The sequence below is a fragment of the Schistocerca piceifrons genome, chromosome 7, assembly GCF_021461385.2.
Source record: "Schistocerca piceifrons isolate TAMUIC-IGC-003096 chromosome 7, iqSchPice1.1, whole genome shotgun sequence".
Taxonomy (NCBI): Eukaryota; Metazoa; Arthropoda; class Insecta; order Orthoptera; family Acrididae; genus Schistocerca; species Schistocerca piceifrons.
In genome coordinates, this window is record NC_060144.1 from 565,665,569 (window position 1) to 565,685,665 (window position 20,097).

At 41.8% G+C, this 20,097-nt stretch overlaps 1 protein-coding gene across 1 annotated transcript in view; it reads right to left on the reverse strand.

Annotated features, from left to right (window-relative positions):
* Positions 1-858: 858 nt before the first annotated feature.
* The window catches only part of LOC124709082 (serine/threonine-protein kinase ULK3), a 97,034-nt gene continuing 77,795 nt past the window's right edge, over positions 859-20,097 (reverse strand). Inside the window, exon 8 of the mRNA XM_047240730.1 lies at positions 859-2,374. Within this exon, the coding sequence (XP_047096686.1) occupies positions 2,355-2,374 (20 nt within the window). The 3' untranslated portion in view covers positions 859-2,354. The remainder of the gene's footprint in view (positions 2,375-20,097) is intronic.

Sequence of the window (20,097 nt, forward strand, 5' to 3'; positions counted from 1 at the left end):
TCTGAAGTTTTTTATAAACCATGTAAGGATATGAAACACAACGATTACATTGGTCCATTTGTGGGTAAAGCAGCTGGTAGTCTTCACTTTATTGATAGAATGCTGGGGGAAGTGCAATCGGACTACAAAGGAGATTGCATACAGATCCTGTGACTAATTCTAGAATATTGTTCAAGTATGTGGGACCCATCCAAATAGGACTTACAGGGGATATATACAGAAAAGGGCAGCATGAATGGTCACAGGTTTGTTTGATCTATGGGAGAGTGTCATAGAGATACTGGAGGAAGTGGGCTGGTTGAAGATAGATGTAAACCATCCTGAGAAGGTCTATTAACAAAGTTTCAAGAACTGGCTTTAAATGATGACTCTAGGAATATACTACAAAACCCTGCATATCGCTCACGTAGGGACTGTGAGGATAAGATTAGAATAATTACTGGTTGCACAGAGGCATTTGATCATTCTTCCTGCACTCCATAAGTGAACAGAATGGAAAGAAACCCTAATAATTGGTACAATGGGATGTATCCTCTGCCATGCACCTCATGGTGGTTTGCAAGGTATAGATGTAGATATGCAGTTATGATCTCCAGTTATCTCATCTGATGAAAGCTGTCATGCGAAATATGAAGGCTTCAATCCTAAAATCTAATGGAATTCTCATTACTTTTATGAACTGGATGCCAGGAGGGAGTATTACACGGTGTGTTTTGTTTAGTGTACGAGGGGGTGATCACAAGTTAAGAAAAGTGCTCATTGGTTGTGGTGAATGTATAGGAAATTATTCAGTTATTAGATCAATAATTGATTTCATTGCCATTTACTGTGACACAGCTGTAACTCCATTAACAGATTCTTTTTATTTTTCTCTGTGTCTCGTATTACAAAGCATGTCCGTAAAGTAAACAAACATTTTTTTTCATACCAAAACTTACTTTTCAAGAACGCATTTCTTAAATTATTTTCCTATATAGTTGCCACCACTGTTGAGACATTTGTGACAGTGGGAAACCAACTTTTCTATGCCCTCTTCAGAGAAAGATATCACCAGTGAAGACAGCCACTGCTATACACAGTTTTCTACCTTGTCGTCATTGTCAAAAGCGCCTTCCTCCAAAATCACACTTCAAGTTCAAAAACAAGTGGTAAGTTAGGTGTGAGATTGGGACTGTACGATGGGTGATCGAATGAAGCAATGCCGAAGTTTTCTCAATGTTTCACAGTATCGTATCGCATTTACAGTTTCACATCTTGAGAAGGAATTCAACAAGCAGAATGCCCTGTCTATCACATCACTGTGCACAATTTTTCGTGCTGACAATGTTTTGAATTTTTGTGTTTTGTAGTATCATGACTGCCTCCACTCTGTTGTCCGTCATTTTGATTCTAGAGCGACATTAAAACCCAAGTTTCATCACTGGTCACAATTGTTTCAGAATTCGTCTCCCTCATCATTGTGTAATAAATTTCAAAGCACTGCCAAGTCACTTCATTTAGTGGACATCTGTAAGCATTCTCGAAAACCAACAGTACACAATTTGTGACCATCTCAAGCAAATCGATTTTTGAAATTTTAGGAAACTAATCACAAAGCATTCGTATTATGAATAGTCTTATTTTCATGAATCTTTTTCATTCACTTTCTCAACCAAACCATCACTGACAACAGGAGGCCGTCCGCACTGTGCTTAGTCATGAGCACTGGTTCATCCAACATTGAATCATTTCCCACTTTCTCACCATTCTGTCAGTCATTACATTTTCACCATAAGTGTCTACAAGCTGATGATAAATTTCAGCTGGCTTAACATTCTTTTTGATAAAAAAACCATATTACAGAATGCACTTCACAGTTTGTGACCTCAGAGACTGTCTTTAAACATTTTGAATGACCTCTAACAAATGTAAATACAACACAATCCAGTTGTAATGATGCCAGTGGAAAGACAATGAACCTGAGAGATGCATGGAACTGCAACACTAGTGCTGCAGGGCAGTAGAAGGAAATGGCACTTGCTGGACACACCTCATAGTAATTTTTATATATTTCAAATTCTTCATGAAACACACACAGTCTGTTACCATTTATAAATAAAACTTTTAGTATTTATTAGTCTTGTATCTTGCAACACATTGTAGGTAGAAGGAACAATACAGTTCAGCAAACTTCACTTGATAAGTATAAAAGAAACACTGCTTACAAAGAAAATTGTTGTCATCCCCAAAGAATTACCATCAGTGACAATTCTGAAAGCTTTATAAAGTGTCCTACTTTGTGGTATCAATTTGTGGTTTCAAAAGAATGCTGGATGTAACTAGATAACACTCCATCGGTTCTCATCAAATGAAGTTCATTGTATACTACAGGCTTCTGCAATGACAGAAAAAAAAAAACAGATAAGGCCACATAAGACAAATTATTAAAAAATCTTAATTTATCATATTCTTATTATCTTGGACATTAAAGAAATAAAACCCCATTGCAATATATAATATACTGCTTGGCATGTGGTTCATGTAATGAAACTAAGTGAAAAGCTGTTTTTATTGTGCCATACACATTTCACTTTTTACTTGTGAAGTATCTTCAATTGTGATTTGTGATCTCATTAGTGTATATGTGCCATTCTGGAGTTTTACTTTGATAGTTTGCATCAGAATGTTTGGAAACCATCTTAGCACAACTGCAGGAAGATCACAAATTGCCACTGGAGATGCTTCACAAATAAAAGGTAGCAAAACACACATGGCACAATAAAAATAGCTTTTCATGTAGTTGCGTTAGATAAATCACATCCTAAGGAGATAGAAGCAACTAAGTAACATTGGAAAACATAAAAATATGATGATAACAAAATTGTACTTCACTTAATTGCTGAAATTTCTCCGAAAAATACAATAAAAATGTCAGTGTCACTGTCCGAAGTTAAAATACAAAGCACCACCACATTGTGTCATGGATGATGACGAGTGCTTTGTGCGGCGCTCAACTGTGCATTTATCAGCACCCCTACAAATTCCCAAGCTTTGCTCAGTCCAATCGTACCACTTTCATGAATGATGATGATGATGAAATGATGAGGACAACACAAACACCCAGTCATCTCAAGGCAGGTGAAAATCCCTGACCCCACCGGGAATCGAACCTGAGACCCCGTGCTCGGGAAGCGAGAAAGCGAACGTGAGATCACGGGCTGCAGTGTGTATTAGTAACATCCTTACAGTTTCTAGGAATGGAGGCATAAAACTCAGCAGATCCTTTGTTGCTTTTCAAGAGTAGTAGGCTGCCTCTACTGGCACTATGTTTCACATCGTATCTTCCTTTCAGTTCGTACTAATCCATTACAACAGTATACTGCATAAGCACTCGTCACAACCATTGACACAATGCAGATGCACACTTAACACTACATGATAGAACTGAGAAAGGTACCAGTAACACACTTCATCTAGAACTGCAATGTGAGATATTTGCATTGTCTCCACACCTTACTGCTGACAACAAGGCTGGAGCTAACTTTTATTTGTGAACTATGATTACGTTCCAACTTGACAGTCATGGTGAATGTCTCAAACTTACTTTAAAATTAACAAAAGACATTCTTTGTTAATGTGAAATCTGCTTTTATCTTTCAGAATAAATTTTCACTCTGCAGCAATGTGTGCAGTGACTGGAAACTTCCTGGCAGATTAAAACTGTGTGCCACACAGTGTGTCTTTCACGAACACATTCTCTGCTAGCAGCTATCCAGGAATGACCCACCCTCACAGTTTTACTTCTGCCGTCCTTGTATCTTCCAAGGCTCTTCTTTTCTCACCTCTTTTAGCAGGCTCCATTCCATAAAATATCTACAATACAAGGCTGCAAGAGCTAACAACTTCACATAATTCTTGCATTTTTCAGTCTTAAACTGTTTCCTCCTCTCTCACATTCTTACAATTTTCACTATATATATATATATGATTATAATAGAGGGAAACATTCCACGTAGGAAAAATATATCTAAAATATATATGTCTGCTTGTGTCTCTATTTGTGTGGATGGATGTGTGTGTGTGTGTGTGTGTGTGTGTGTGTGTGTGTGTGTGTGTGTGGGCGCGCGCGCGCGCGCGCGGGTGTATACCCGTCCTTTTTTCCCCCTAAGGTAAGTCTTTCCGCTCCCGGGATTGGAATGACTCCTTACTCTCTCCCTTAAAACCCATATCCTTTTGTCTTTCCTTCTCCTTCCCTCTTTCCTGACGAGGCAACCATTGGTTGCGAAAGCTAGAATTTTGTGTGTATGTTTGTGTGTCTATCGACCTGCCAGCGCTTTTGTTTGGTAAGTTTAATCATCTTTCTTTTTATATATATATATATATATATATATATATATATATATATATATATATATATATATATATATATATATATATATATATATATAATGGAAGGAAACATTCCACGTGGGAAAAATTATATATAAATACAAAGATGAGGTGACTTACCGAACAAAAACGCTGGCAGGTCGATAGACACACAAACAAACACAAACATACACACAAAATTCAAGCTTTCGCAACAAATTGTTGCCTCATCAGGAAAGAGGGAAGGAGAGGGGAAGACGAAAGGAAGTGGGTTTTAAAGGAGAGGGTAAGGAGTCATTCCAATCCCGGGAGCGGAAAGACTTACCTTAGGGGGAAAAAAGGACAGGTATACACTCGCACACACGCACATATCCATCCACACATACAGACACAAGCAGACATATTTAAAGACAAAGAGTTTGGGCAGAGATGTCAGTCGAGGCAGAATTGTAGAGGCAAAGAAGTTGTTGGAAGACAGGTGAGGTATGAGTGGCGGCAACTTGAAATTAGCGGAGATTGAGGCCTGGCGGATGACGAGAAGAGAGGATATACTGAAGGGCAAGTTCCCATCTCCGGAGTTCGGATAGGTTGGTGCTGGTGGGAAGTATCCAGATAACCCGGACGGTGTAACACTGTGCCAAGATGTGCTGGCCGTGCACCAAGGCATGTTTAGCCACAGGGTGATCCTCATTACCAACAAACACTGCCTGCCTGTGTCCATTCATGCGAATGGACAGTTTGTTGCTGGTCATTCCCACATAGAATGCGTCACAGTGTAGACAGGTCAGTTGGTAAATCACGTGGGTGCTTTCACACGTGGCTCTGCCTTTGATCGTGTACACCTTCCGGGTTACAGGACTGGAGTAGGTAGTGGTGGGAGGGTGCATGGGACAGGTTTTGCATCGGGGGCGGTTACAAGGATAGGAGCCAGAGGGTAGGGAAGGTGGTTTGGGGATTTCATAGGGATGAACTAACAGGTTACGAAGGTTAGGTGGACGGCGGAAAGACACTCTTGGCGGAGTGGGGAGGATTTCATGAAGGATGGATCGCATTTCAGGGCAGGATTTGAGGAAGTCGTATCCCTGCTGGAGAGCCACATTCAGAGTCTGGTCCAGTCCCGGAAAGTATCCTGTCACAAGTGGGGCACTTTTGTGGTTCTTCTGTGGGGGATTCTGGGTTTGAGGGGACGAGGAAGTGGCTCTGGTTATTTGCTTCTGTACCAGGTCGGGAGGGTAGTTGCGGGATGCGAAAGCTGTTTTCAGGTTGTTGGTGTAATGATTCAGGGATTCCGGACTGGAGCAGATTCGTTTGCCACGAAGACCTAGGCTGTAGGGAAGGGACCGTTTGATGTGGAATGGGTGGCAGCTGTCATAATGGAGGTACTGTTGCTTGTTGGTGGGTTTGATGTGGACAGACGTGTGAAGTTGGCCATTGGACAGGTGGAGGTCAACGTCAAGGAAAGTGGCATGGGATTTGGAGTAGGACCAGGTGAAACTGATGGAACCAAAGTAGTTGAGGTTGGAGAGGAAATTCTGGAGTTCTTCTTCACTGTGAGTCCAGATCATGAAGATGTCATCAATAAATCTGTACCAAACTTTGGGTTGGCAGACTTGGGTAACCAAGAAGGCTTCCTCTAAGCGACCCATGAATAGGTTGGCGTACGAGGGGGCCATCCTGGTACCCATGGCTGTTCCCTTTAATTGTTGGTATGTCTGGCCTTCAAAAGTGAAGAAGTTGTGGGTCAGGATGAAGCTGGCTAAGGTGATGAGGAAAGAGGTTTTAGGTAGGGTGGCAGGTGATCGGCGTGAAAGGAAATGCTCCATCGCAGCGAGGCCCTGGACGTGCGGAATATTTGTGTATAAGGACGTGGCATCAATGGTTACAAGGATGGTTTCCGGGGGTAACAGATTGGGTAAGGATTCCAGGCGTTCAAGGAAGTGGTTGGTGTCCTTGATGAAGGATGGGAGACTGCATGTAATGGGTTGAAGGTGTTGATCTACGTAGGCAGAGATACGTTCTGTGGGGGCTTGGTAACCAGCTACAATGGGGCGGCCGGGATGATTGGGTTTGTGGATTTTAGGAAGAAGGTAGGGGTGCGGGGTGTCGGTGGGGTCAGGAGGTTGATGGAGTCAGGTGAAAGGTTTTGCAGGGGGCCTAAGGTTCTGAGGATTCCTTGAAGCTCCGCCTGGACATCGGGAATGGGGTTACCTTGGCAAACTTTGTATGTGGTGTTGTCTGAAAGCTGACGCAGTCCCTCAGCCACATACTCCCGACGATCAAGTACCACGGTCGTGGAACCCTTGTCTGCCGGAAGAATGATGATGGATCGGTCAGCCTTCAGATCACGGATAGCCTGGGCTTCAGCAGTGGTGATGTTGGGTGTAGGATTAAGGTTTTTTAAGAAGGATTGAGATGCAAGGCTGGAAGTCAGATATTCCTGGAAGGTTTGGAGAGGGTGATTTTGAGGAAGAGGAGGTGGGTCCCGCTGTGACGGAGGACGGAACTGTTCCAGGCAGGGTTCAATTTGGATGGTGTCTTGAGGAGTCGGATCATTAGGAGTAGGATTAGGATCATTTTTCTTCGTGGCAAAGTGATACTTCCAGCAGAGAGTACGAGTGTAGGACAGTAAATCTTTGACGAGGGCTGTTTGGTTGAATCTGGGAGTGGGGCTGAAGGTGAGGCCTTTGGATAGGACAGAGGTTTCGGATTGGGAGAGAGGTTTGGAGGAAAGGTTAACTACTGAATTAGGGTGTTGTGGTTCCAGATTGTGTTGATCGGAATTTTGAGGTTTTGGAGGGAGTGGAGCTGGAAGTGGGAGATTGAGTAGATGGGAGAGACTGGGTTTGTGTGCAATGAGAGGAGGTTGAGGTTTGCTGGAAAGGTTGTGAAGGGTGAGTGAGTTGCCTTTCCGGAGGTGGGGAACCAGGAGATTGGATAGTTTTTTGAGGTGGAGGGTGGCACCCGTCAACTCCTATCCTTAATAAAAGTCCTAATCTTTCCTCTCCCACATCCACACCGGCTGTCCAGAGCATCCTCCTACAGGCCAACCGTAAATTAGAACAGCATGCCACCCTCCACCTCAAAAAACTATCCAATCTCCTGGTTTCCCACCTCCGGAAAGGCAACTCACTCACCCTTCACAACCTTTCCAGCAAACCTCAACCTCCTCTCATTGCACACAAACCCAGTCTCTCCCATCTACTCAATCTCCCACTTCCAGCTCCACTCCCTCCAAAACCTCAAAATTCCGATCAACACAATCTGGAACCACAACACCCTAATTCAGTAGTTAACCTTTCCTCCAAACCTCTCTCCCAATCCGAAACCTCTGTCCTATCCAAAGGCCTCACCTTCAGCCCCACTCCCAGATTCAACCAAACAGCCCTCGTCAAAGATTTACTGTCCTACACTCGTACTCTCTGCTGGAAGTATCACTTTGCCACGAAGAAAAATGATCCTAATCCTACTCCTAATGATCCGACTCCTCAAGACACCATCCAAATTGAACCCTGCCTGGAACAGTTCCGTCCTCCGTCACAGCGGGACCCACCTCCTCTTCCTCAAAATCACCCTCTCCAAACCTTCCAGGAATATCTGACTTCCAGCCTTGCATCTCAATCCTTCTTAAAAAACCTTAATCCTACACCCAACATCACCACTGCTGAAGCCCAGGCTATCCGTGATCTGAAGGCTGACCGATCCATCATCATTCTTCCGGCAGACAAGGGTTCCACGACCGTGGTACTTGATCGTCGGGAGTATGTGGCTGAGGGACTGCGTCAGCTTTCAGACAACACCACATACAAAGTTTGCCAAGGTAACCTCATTCCCGATGTCCAGGCGGAGCTTCAAGGAATCCTCAGAACCTTAGGCCCCCTGCAAAACCTTTCACCTGACTCCATCAACCTCCTGACCCCACCGACACCCCGCACCCCTACCTTCTACCTTCTTCCTAAAATCCACAAACCCAATCATCCCGGCCGCCCCATTGTAGCTGGTTACCAAGCCCCCACAGAACGTATCTCTGCCTACGTAGATCAACACCTTCAACCCATTACATGCAGTCTCCCATCCTTCATCAAGGACACCAACCACTTCCTTGAACGCCTGGAATCCTTACCCAATCTGTTACCCCCGGAAACCATCCTTGTAACCATTGATGCCACGTCCTTATACACAAATATTCCGCACGTCCAGGGCCTCGCTGCGATGGAGCATTTCCTTTCACGCCGATCACCTGCCACCCTACCTAAAACCTCTTTCCTCATCACCTTAGCCAGCTTCATCCTGACCCACAACTTCTTCACTTTTGAAGGCCAGACATACCAACAATTAAAGGGAACAGCCATGGGTATCAGGATGGCCCCCTCGTACGCCAACCTATTCATGGGTCGCTTAGAGGAAGCCTTCTTGGTTACCCAAGTCTGCCAACCCAAAGTTTGGTACAGATTTATTGATGACATCTTCATGATCTGGACTCACAGTGAAGAAGAACTCCAGAATTTCCTCTCCAACCTCAACTCCTTTGGTTCCATCAGTTTCACCTGGTCCTACTCCAAATCCCATGCCACTTTCCTTGACGTTGACCTCCACCTGTCCAATGGCCAACTTCACACGTCTGTCCACATCAAACCCACCAACAAGCAACAGTACCTCCATTATGACAGCTGCCACCCATTCCACATCAAACGGTCCCTTCCCTACAGCCTAGGTCTTCGTGGCAAACGAATCTGCTCCAGTCCGGAATCCCTGAATCATTACACCAACAACCTGAAAACAGCTTTCGCATCCCGCAACTACCCTCCCGACCTGGTACAGAAGCAAATAACCAGAGCCACTTCCTCGTCCCCTCAAACCCAGAATCCCCCACAGAAGAACCACAAAAGTGCCCCACTTGTGACAGGATACTTTCCGGGACTGGACCAGACTCTGAATGTGGCTCTCCAGCAGGGATACGACTTCCTCAAATCCTGCCCTGAAATGCGATCCATCCTTCATGAAATCCTCCCCACTCCGCCAAGAGTGTCTTTCCGCCGTCCACCTAACCTTCGTAACCTGTTAGTTCATCCCTATGAAATCCCCAAACCACCTTCCCTACCCTCTGGCTCCTATCCTTGTAACCGCCCCCGATGCAAAACCTGTCCCATGCACCCTCCCACCACTACCTACTCCAGTCCTGTAACCCGGAAGGTGTACACGATCAAAGGCAGAGCCACGTGTGAAAGCACCCACGTGATTTACCAACTGACCTGTCTACACTGTGACGCATTCTATGTGGGAATGACCAGCAACAAACTGTCCATTCGCATGAATGGACACAGGCAGGCAGTGTTTGTTGGTAATGAGGATCACCCTGTGGCTAAACATGCCTTGGTGCACGGCCAGCACATCTTGGCACAGTGTTACACCATCCGGGTTATCTGGATACTTCCCACCAGCACCAACCTATCCGAACTCCGGAGATGGGAACTTGCCCTTCAGTATATCCTCTCTTCTCGTCATCCGCCAGGCCTCAATCTCCGCTAATTTCAAGTTGCCGCCACTCATACCTCACCTGTCTTCCAACAACTTCTTTGCCTCTACAATTCTGCCTCGACTGACATCTCTGCCCAAACTCTTTGTCTTTAAATATGTCTGCTTGTGTCTGTATGTGTGGATGGATATGTGCGTGTGTGCGAGTGTATACCTGTCCTTTTTTCCCCCTAAGGTAAGTCTTTCCGCTCCCGGGATTGGAATGACTCCTTACCCTCTCCTTTAAAACCCACTTCCTTTCGTCTTCCCCTCTCCTTCCCTCTTTCCTGATGAGGCAACAATTTGTTGCGAAAGCTTGAATTTTGTGTGTATGTTTGTGTTTGTTTGTGTGTCTATCGACCTGCCAGCGTTTTTGTTCGGTAAGTCACCTCATCTTTGTATTTTTTTTATATATATATATATATATATATATATATATATTGCCAGAGTGGTAACAGGTAATCAGTCAGTGCAGTCCCTGACTAAAGCTCATGTGACCACAAAATTTAACCCTTGAAGACAGTATGTATTTTGCACAATTAATAATTACTTGCTCCCCCCTTTGTTTTATATGTTAAGAATTCTTCAAAAATGGCATTTGTCAGTTAAGCCTTTTTGCATAAGTAAATGAAAATTACAATCTTCCTTCTTCATAAATCTCAAGGCTTGTTTTAAGATGAAAGCTATTCTCCACAGAGGAGCATCTGTTTCTGAAAACATTTTGAAACTCAAGTCAAAGCTAGTCCTGTACCCAACCAGTAAGCATTGGTGACGAAACACAAATCACAAAAATAATGGTGGGGCTGGTTACCAATGCCTTCATGTAGAGTGTTCCGAAAAGTGAGTATCCACACTATGTGGACACGGGAGTAGCGAGAGGAGGGCCACGGTGAATGTTCAAACTCCCTCGCCCGAAATATTGACAAAACCAAAAATGTGTGTGGGGGGGGACATGATCTTAAAATCAATTGCAGTGTAAACATTATTTCGAAATTACCGCATTTTTAAACTGTGGTTGTTGCCAGTGTGGGTGATGAGCTAGCACTGGCCACAATGTTGGCACCATTGTGTGCACAGAGCCTCAAAGTAACTTTGTTTGTCTGGAGTCCTGGAAAGTCCAGGTATCGCTGTCCCTCCATGAGGATGCCCTAATTGCTACAGTTGCCAAGGGCTATTGTGCACAATATGATAATATCTATTCTAGGCAGTATAATTATAGTAGGAAAGTCCTGCTGGAATGTAAATACTTAAGAAGTAAGTATTTATATGATGATCTGTGTTTAATTGTATAAATTTAAATAGTACGTGCAATATTTCAGAAGTGACCAATTTGACAAAAAATTGTACAAGAGAAAAGTTGTTGTATCAAAGCAGATTTTCAAAAAGTCTTGGCAAATATTGCCATTTATCAATTTAATAAAAATCATATCCATCAACTGCAAAAATTAAGGACTGAAGTAACTTTCACATGATAAGTCCCCGCCAAGTAACCTAGCTTGATGAGGAACCATACCTAAAAAGAATTGCTGTAGTATAGTACGTAAGGTAACTGAAAGAAATATGCTATGAGATGAGCAGAAATGACTATTTATTCAAAGAGAATAAATACTTTGAAGTCACTGTGATTCCCTGGACGTAGAAAAGGGTGGGATGTGGTTCCTAATAGGGTGTGTGACATCACGGGCAACAGTGCATCCCCTGCCTGTACTCTCATGCTGGCGACAAGGTTGGTAGAGGAGTTCTTGTGGTAGGATGTTCCATTCCTTCACCAGCGTGGTTGACTACTGCTGGCTGGTTGTTGGTGCATGTGGACCTTCTGCAATATGTCTCTCCAATGCAGTTTGCAAGTGGTTGAAGGGGATTAAGTGAGGAATGGGCAGATCAGTCCATTTGTCTCATTCCAAAAGGTCCTCCGCTCATTCTATTTGGATTAATCGTGCATTATCACCTATAAAAAGGAAGTCAGCGCCAAATGTACCCCTGAAATGACACTCGTGGGGAAGGAATACAGTGTTACAATAACACTGACCCAGTGACCGTATCATGTGCAAAGATTTGGAGGTCAGAAAACCCACGCAACATTATGCATCTCTCCACCATAACACCTGAACCATCAAAACTATCATGTTCGGCAATGCCGAACGTACCCTCACAAGGCGAGAGGTGAGAAGATGTAATAAACTCGGGAACATTATTGAACATGATCATTTTGGTGGTCCAGGTGTTATGTTGTGGGGTGGCATAATGTTGCAGGGGCTTTCTGATCTCCAAATCTTGGAATGCTTTACAATTTGTTGAACATGAACTAGATAAAAGAATTGTCTTGAGAGGTGCCTACTGCTTTTTCCATACTGAATACTTCTAAATTGTCTGATATCATTGTAGGGTTAATTCAAAAAGTGATAGCAGACATACAAGATCTCTTGATCCATATTTTTTGTATATCATTTTCTCAAGAGCTAGTTGTGTATTATAAACAAAGGACCTTGGCCGTAACAGCTGAAATAACAGAATGTGAAAGGCCATTGACTGTCATCTTTAGCTTTGGACAAATGATAATTCTATGAAGTAATTTCAGTGACTCCGGATGTCACTTTCAACTTTATCCAAAAACATGTCTGAAGGGAGATAAATCTCCACTTCATAACTCGTGATCTAATGTCCTTCAGGATTATCGCATCAGTTTCAACCATTCAGATGAGTTCCTGTTGTTGGCCTCACATAACTGATAAGACCGAATGGCCTGTGTTTTGAAAGCTTATAATGGTTTTGTCGTATTGGCTCATTTTTTCAACAAATAACAAATCTTCTTAGAACTTTCAGAACAGCCATGTTTGTATCATCTCGACCTATGCAAATTATCCACTATAATTCTTCAGAATGTATTATTGAGTGTGAAATGTCATTCATAAAATGAAATGTAAGTAGGCAGACACTTCATCACCTTTTAGTCATCCAACGCTACTGAGAATTGCAATATCATACCTGTAAATTTTTTTTTTTTTTTTTTTGCAAAGTTACCATGGTGTCTGCCTTCAACAACAAGATCTTCAATGTGTCCTACTCAAAATTTTTCCTCATCATTTTCATTATCGATTCTGAATATGGCTTTGTAATGTCATGAAGAACTGTCCTTTAAAAAAAAAAAAAAATCTGTTGCTGCACTTCGTTTTTCATGTAATCCTGTGATCAGTCCTCCCCACAGTTTGTTTATAAGTAAATTTTGAACTGATGTTTGGTTAATGTGGGACTCATTTTCTAACAGCATTTCCTGCACTTTTTGTGAACAAAAGTAGTTTCTCGTCTTAAACCTCTCATAAATGTTTATATGCATTTTTTCTTCACTGTGTCAGATCTAACATATCCGTAACACTTTCAGTGATACCTCTTCCACTGCCAGATTTGGCAGTGGTCAATAAAAGATCCAGTAAATAAATGAAATTATTGAATATTGGGAAAAAAAACGTTCAATGGAAAGTAAAATATTGACCTTTCCATAAAACTGATAAATGGCAATATTTACTAACCACACAGGGTTTTTTAAAAGTTTCTTTGACTCTTTCTTTAGCTTTTTGAAAACACATTTTAATGTTGTTGTGATCGTTTCATAGCTTCTGTTACTGCTAATAACTAGACACCAGTGCCCAAGAGCTTTAATTTGTACGATAAAGCACTGAAGGTGATCATTATGTGATCGAAAATCAATTTTGCTGTTAGTAAATCATCAAAATTACGGCCAATGCTGACCTTCCTTCTAATTTTACTTATCATATGGTCATTGTGCACATAGCACTCTATGGAGTCGCCAATCATATCTGAAGAGAGACAAATCTCCACTTCATGAACTCGTGATCTAATGTCCTTCAGGATTATGGCATCAGTTTCAACCATTCAGATGAGTTCCTGTTGTTGGCCTCTGTGTCTGGCCTCACTCTGTGGAATCGCCAATCAATAACATTTTAATGCTCTACAACTTTTCTCTCATAAATTTTCTCATAAAATAACCAATTCTCAGATACTGCATGTTTTATGGAGATGAAACTCTCTTATTGGCAGGTGAAAAACTAGCATTTTCTGATGTAGCATTGAAGGCAAGGAAATAACGATGTTTCCTGTAAGCACATTATAGACATATTCACATTCAAATGTGGTGCTTATTTGTAGTAATGAATATAAAATTAAATTAATCCTGTCCAAACACAATTATTCAGTAGATCACTAAGGCTGGAAAGACTTGTCAGAATACAAATGACATAACGACTTCAGACTTCTACTGGCAAGTACTGATAATGAAAAAGAGGAGGCACTGCCAAGAAAAGTTTCACAAGCTATAGTTAAAATCAGTAGGCCTGTATTTCGGTAAGTTGATAAACTTCATACAGTAGCCCAGTTACTGCCAACTTTAGTGATCTAAAATAATTAAAACATGCTTTATTTCATTTCATATTCATTTTTATTAATAAGTACTACAATGATGAATGTAAGCGTTCCTATTCTGCACTTTCACAAAACCGTATAATTTTTTTTTCTCTCCCCCCCCCCCCCCCCCCCTCCTCCTCCTCCTCCTCCTCCTCCTCCGGAGATCTGAATGGGGGATTATTTTACCACTGGATACTGATTGAACATGAGAGGAAGCCATTTTTGTGAATAAAATGGAGACTGCATTATGCAGGGAAGAATCTGCCTTCTGCAGTTCTGGAGGCCGCCCGCTCCGGGTCAGCCCCTCGAAAGCTAATAGCTCCAGGGTCGGAAAAGAACAAGAGTTTGTCGAGGGTGGCCAGTTACAGTCAGATGAATGTGTATTGTACTACTCAGGAGGAGAAGAAAAGGAATGAATGGAGTAGGAATGATTATGAGAAAGGAATTGGCTAAATCTGTGGAACATGTGGACTACGCAAATGACTGGGTTATTGGTGTAAGGCTGAAAGGAGCACAAAAAGATTTACTGATTGTCCAAGCGTATATGCCAACTTCAGAACATGATCACCAAATTGTAGAGGAAATGTACAATGTAATAGAGAGAATAATGGACAAAAATAACAAATGCTGCAAAATAGTAATGGGAGACTGGAACGCCATTGTGAGAAAAAGGAAGGGGGGAAAGATAGTAGGCAGTCATGGTCTTGGAAAGAGAAATGATAGATGTGAATGAGCAATTGATTTCTGCAGGGAACGGCAGCTTATAGTGGCAAACACATGGTTCAAGAACCACAAGAGGAGGCTCTACACTTGGAAATCACCATGGGATAAATACAGAAACCAAACTGATTACTGGTAGAAGGAAGATACAGGAATGGAATCAAGATGGTACACACATTACCAGTTGCAGATATTAAAAGCGACCAAAACTTACTTATGGCAGAAATTGAAATAAGAATGAAAAAACTGAAGACGGTGACCATGGTGAAGAAGTGGGATCTAGAGAAGATAAGATCCAACAAATAACAAATTACAGAAATGCTGTCACTTGAGTTTCTAAACACATTACAAGACAAAGAACCACCTGATAATGTCAACAAGTACTGGAATATGCTGAAAGAAGGAACCATTAAAGCAGGACAGCAAAATATAGGATATGTAAAAGGGAAAAGGGCAAAAAACCATGGGTCACACAAGAAATGATTTCCAAGATGGAGGAGAGAAGAAAATTTAAAAACAAGAACACTGAAGATGCAAGAAAGATGTACCTTAGATTAAATAATGAACTGCATGAAGAGAAACAGAGCAGGCTGGGAAAAAAATGGCTAAAAGAAGAATGTGATGCAATTGAAGAACTGGACAGGAAGGGAAGATACGACTTACTATACAAAATTACTGAGTAAAATTATCCAGAAGTCAAAAAGTTTGTATCTGTGCTGCAAAATTAATAAATCTAGTACAAAATCAAAACTGTGGGAAGTGATAAAGAGTGAGACTTGCGCAAATTGCCCCAGTAGGTTCCAAAACACTGATCTCAATAATGAAGATAGACAGGTACGAAATCAAAATACTGTAGCCAAAATTTTCAATGAGCATTTTCTAAGTGTTGCTGAGAAAGCAGGACACAATGGCTCCTTAGAAGAAGCATTAAAAATACTGAAAGGTCATTTCCCAAACTCCATAGAGCAGATAGGTATAGTCCCTATAACAGTACAGGAAGTAAGAAAAACCATTATTTCTTTAAAAGCAAATAATTCAACTGGTGTTTTGTCGACATCTCCAGCAAATTGCTAAAAGCCTGCTGCAATGAGTTCAGTGAAGTCGTAGCTCATATATTCAATGCCTCTCTCAAACAAAGTATCTTCCCTGAAAGTATGAAATATGCTATTGTAAAGCCTCTCTGCAAAAGAGGCAATGCCTCAGATGTTACAAACTATCAGCCTATCTTCTTTTGACTACATTTTCTAAAGTTCTCGAAAAGCTAATATATGCCAGAATAGTCAGTCACCTAGAAAAACGCAATAATTAGTATAAACCAGTTTGGATTCAGAGAAGGTATCTCCACAACCGAAGCGATATTTTCGTTTACGAATAACATTTTGGAATGCCTCAACAAAAAGACTGCCTGTCTAAAGCCTTCAACTGTGTTAGTCATAGAATACTTATAAAGAAAGCATGCCACTATGGACTCCGAGGACAAATGGGCAATTGGCTCAAATCCTACCTACAGGGCAGACTACAGAAAACAGTGCTAGATGGTAACAATAGTCACATAGGAGGGGTAGAGTCCGACTGGTGAACAGTAAAATATGGAGTTCCACAAGGTTCTGTCCTTGGTCCCCTGCTATTCCTCATATATATCAATGACCTTCTATTGTCCTCAAACAAAGCAAGCATTTTTACGATGTTTGCTGATGACACAGGTATTGCGATAAGACAGTAAGATACCCTCTGATCTAGAATTAAATGCCAACCATTTACTTGAGAATGTTCTGAACTGGTTCACAGTAAATTCTCTATCAATAAACCTCAGCAAAACTAATTATATTCATTTCCATCCTGGTCACGAAAGTCCACAGGAAATAAACCTTATACATGAGAGCCAGCAGACAGAGAGCAGATTGTTTGAAATTATTGGGCACATATATAGATAGCAGGCTTAACTGGGAACAGCACATCAACTAAACCCTGAAAAGGCTCAGCTCAGAGCAACAATTACCATTCGGATAATCGATAATCGCCAAAATTGGATACATCAGTGAGTGCAGGCTTTCTCAGTGAATTTCATACATGAAGTCTTCACAGGTTGTCAGCCGAGTAGCATCGTCGTCTCGTAGCAACGTTTCGATGGAATACGTCTCCATCATCTTCAGGCCAAGTGTCGGGATATTGTCAGTCGCAGGCTGATATCTCTGCTGGACTGCTCTCCGCTTCCCGCCGCCGGCCAATCAAATGCCTGCGGAATCGCCATATGTGCGTGGAGCAGCCGGTGGTGGGGGGACACATGTGCAGGGTTCGTGTCCCAGTGTCCATCTCTGTCTGCTCCTTCCATGGCCCTTGGTGGAACGGAATGTTCTTCTCTGATTTTCCTGATTGCAGGCTCCCAGGCTGTGCTGAGATGGTAGCCCTGTCGTGGTTGATTAAGTTGTCGTGTAACCGTATTTCTATGGACTCTTTGATTACAGAGTCCCAAAATCCGTTGTACTTCATATTTTCTTTGTGTCCTTGAAATCGAAGGTGTGCTTCTTGTCAATAGTATGTTCCGCCACAGCAAATTTGTTGGTCTGACCCAAGCGTACATGCCTGATGTGTTCATTGCGTAGCTGTGAGATGCAACGCTGCATCTGTCCTACCATCCCACATTCGCATCCGATCACCGACATATGGTATTGCTAAGCATTTATCACAGATGCTAATACCCATGGTGGGTTATGGCCCACACCATGTTAAAAACTCGGCTGAGTTTGTGAAGGTACTACAGGGCATGTGGCTTGAAAATGAAGACCTACTAGTCAGCTTCAATGTGACATCCTTATTCACACGAGTACCAATAGAAGACTCCCTGGCTTTACTCGAAGAACACTTTGAGGAGGATATCATCAAGCTTTTTTGCCATGTGCTAACCACCACCTATTTCAAATGTGGTGGGAAGTTCCGCGAACAGATAGACGGTGTAGCTAAGGGCTCCTCCCTAGCACCTGGCGCAGCTGACCTATACATGGAGCACTTCGAAAAGCTAGCACTGGACACTCCTAAACACAAGCCAAAAGGAGTAAGACAAGGATGCTGTCTATCACCTACCCTTTTCAACCTCTACATGGAAAATATGATTGACCAATGCTCATTAGATGACAAAGAAGTAGAAATTGGAGGAGGAAGAATAGGGTGTTTGAGGTTTGCTGATGACATGGTCCTTCTAGCCACATGGGAAAAAGAATTGCAAGATTTAGTGGATACTATTGAAGCTAATGGAAAAAATTATGGATTGAAAATTAACACAAAGAAAACAAAAGAATTGGCACTAGGAGGAAATAAAAATTATGCTGAATGGAGAAATGTTAGAATTAGGTGCAAAATTTTAAGTATCTTGGAAGCAGGATAGACACTGACTGGAAGTGCAGCACAGAAATTAAAACCAGGATATCAATGTCAAAAGAGGCATTTTATAAGAAAAGGAAAATTTTCTGCAGCACTCTGGATAGAGAACCGAGGAAGAGACTCATAAAATGTTTTGTATGGAGTGTTCTGTATGGTGCTGGCACATGGACTTTGAGAAAGAACAACAGAGAAAGGCTGGAGGCTTTTGAGGTGTGGACATGGCAGAGGATGGAAAGAATAAGTTGGATGGATAGAGTAAAAAATGAAGAGGTACTGAGGAGAGTGGGGGAGAAAAGACAGTTACTAGATGTAATAAAAAGAAGACAAAGAAATTGGATTGGGCATATATTAAGAAAGAGTGACGGACTGATAAAAACAGTTTTAGAAGGTTATGTAGAAGGGAAAAGGAAGCGAAGAAGGAAGAGATTTCAGTTACTGGATGACGTGATGGACAGTACAACATACAGCATCACGGTACTACATACAACAGCTTTAAGAAGGAAGCAATGGTTCGCAGAAAATGGAGAGGCAAGGCAAAGGACCTGCTAATATAGCAGAAAACTGATGATGATGAGGGTAGCATAGTGCCTAATGCATTAGACTGACACGCGGAGACCTGGGTTCAGAGCCAGAGATCCAGATTTGGGTTCTGCATAGTTTCCTAGTTAACTCTAGGCAAATGTCAGGATGGTTCCTTGAAAAGCCTTGCCAATTCGTTCCTCTCCAACAATAATAAAAAAAACTGAGCAAAGACCTGTCTCTAATGATCTTAGATCTCAACAAGACATAAAACATTGAATTTAACTTCCTGACTTCTACCCTATACCCTAGCAGATGATTGATGGGCCTACAAAGTGGGAGCCATGAAGGGGGGGGGGGGGGGGGCATCAGCTTTGAGCAAGATGGAAATTCTTTTCCATGTATTTCTCCTCTCTTTGTGATGATCATTGTGCTGCTTCCTCCACTCACTAACTCATTTTCATGTGGTCCAGACTAAAAAAGCACAAAATTGAGGGAAATTCTAAAAACCCCTAAAATATGAGCAAGACACATGTAATTGGCATATATAATTAAAAATTGCAATTCTGTCCAGTACTTTGTATAAAATCTGTCTAAGTGAAGGAAGTTAAATGTACAATACAATGTTTATACAGCAATTTGTGGTGCTGAATTTCAACTGTAATTAAAAAATCACAGCTGTGTAACAGCAAGTAAAACCTTATCAAAGAACTGAAATTGGTTTCTGGCTACAAGATGATCGAGCTGCTTTCTGACGTGCTATGACTACAAATTATACGTTCAAAACGCATTTTTGAGAGATCGTCCTTTGTGCTCACCAAGAAAAAAGCAAAAACTGATAAACATGTTGAATTAAACCAAAAACATCACAGCAGCTAAGTGGTTAAACCATAAGCATAAATGCAACATCTAGTTAATGACATACTTTGTCACCATTGCCGTTATTGTTAAATGCTTTTCTTACGAGCCATACTTCATATGCTCACCACCGTTAAACTGTTATTTTAGGCTTGACGAGAGAAAGAAAGACGTGAAAAAGTGAGTTTACTTTCCCAATTGATGTTACAAGCTTACTAGAAGCCAGCTCAGCAAATTTTTTGTCACCACGTAAAATGTAAATTTGAAAGAAAGCTCAGGTGCTACAGTTTCTCTTTATGCCCTCTATCACTGCTGCCAGTCTTTATGATCCACAATGTGTGATGT